The sequence below is a fragment of the Aureococcus anophagefferens genome, assembly GCF_000186865.1.
Source record: "Aureococcus anophagefferens unplaced genomic scaffold AURANscaffold_257, whole genome shotgun sequence".
NCBI classification, from domain to species: Eukaryota; class Pelagophyceae; order Pelagomonadales; family Pelagomonadaceae; genus Aureococcus; species Aureococcus anophagefferens.
The window spans coordinates 8,793-9,709 of NW_008705792.1; the positions used below are offsets into that span (position 1 = coordinate 8,793).

General features: G+C 62.5%; 1 protein-coding gene across 1 annotated transcript in view; it reads left to right on the forward strand.

The window, feature by feature from the left end:
- The window catches only part of AURANDRAFT_68626 (hypothetical protein), a gene marked incomplete at both ends in the record, with an annotated part of 5,219 nt that extends 4,805 nt beyond the window's left edge, over positions 1 to 414 (forward strand). The window contains one exon of the mRNA XM_009044333.1: positions 410 to 414. Within this exon, the coding sequence (XP_009042581.1) occupies positions 410 to 414 (5 nt within the window). The remainder of the gene's footprint in view (positions 1 to 409) is intronic.
- Positions 415 to 917: the final 503 nt, after the last annotated feature.

The following is a 917-nucleotide window of genomic DNA, read 5'->3' on the forward strand; positions in this document are numbered from 1 at the left end:
GGTGGCCGAGGAGGAGGAGGAGGCCGACGTGCGCCCGACACGGCGCTGCACCGAGCGGCAGGCGCCGCCGCCGGCGCCGCGCGCGGCGAGCCGCCGGAGCCACCTCCGGCGCACTTGCAACGGCAACGGCTAGTGTCGCCTTAGGACGCGCGGCCATGCGTAAGAGGCTGCGTTCACAGCGGATCCATGCCATCGCCATCGTATCTGGTGCATCGCGAACGGGCCAGGGGCCGGGCGAAATTCCCAACTTCAAAGGCTCCGATCTCGGCCGTTTTCCACTCGTTTCGGCTGATTTTTGGACGAGCGATCATGTCTCGGAACGGTCTCGAAGCGTGGATGCTTTTTCCGGAACGCGCGCGCGCGGAACACTCACATTGAAGCGACGTTGAATCACTCTTTTGCTGCCCAGGGGCCGTATCTCCGGGCTCCGAGCCGATGCCACGTCGGTCGTTTTGAGTCGTCTCTTCTCGTTCTCTCGGCGGGTCGAAGCCCCCCGGGGGCGTGGGCGACTAGCCGCACCAAATAACACAGGAATCTCGACCACCTACGGGTCGGCGGGGTCCCGAATCGAGTACGGGGCGGATCTCGAGGCACGGAACCGGCCCTACGGCGGCAGTTTTGAGTCGAGAGGCTTCGACCGGCGGCTCTAGGAGGTTGGTTCCGTCGATGGGGCTGTCCGTGATGCCATCTAGCCATAGGTTTTTGGCACCAGAAGTGCCCGGAAAGCCGCATTCTTTGTTTCGAGGCCCGTCGAGCGGCTGTAAAATAGGCATATTTTCGGCGAATCGGGTCGGCTAAAGTGGAAGCGCCGGCCTCGAGAGTCGCAACTAATATGTTCCTTGGGATCGAGACCGGTAGATTCACCATCGAGGGGTCTATTCGGAGCAGTTTCGGGCATCTGGCACCCAAAAAGGCTC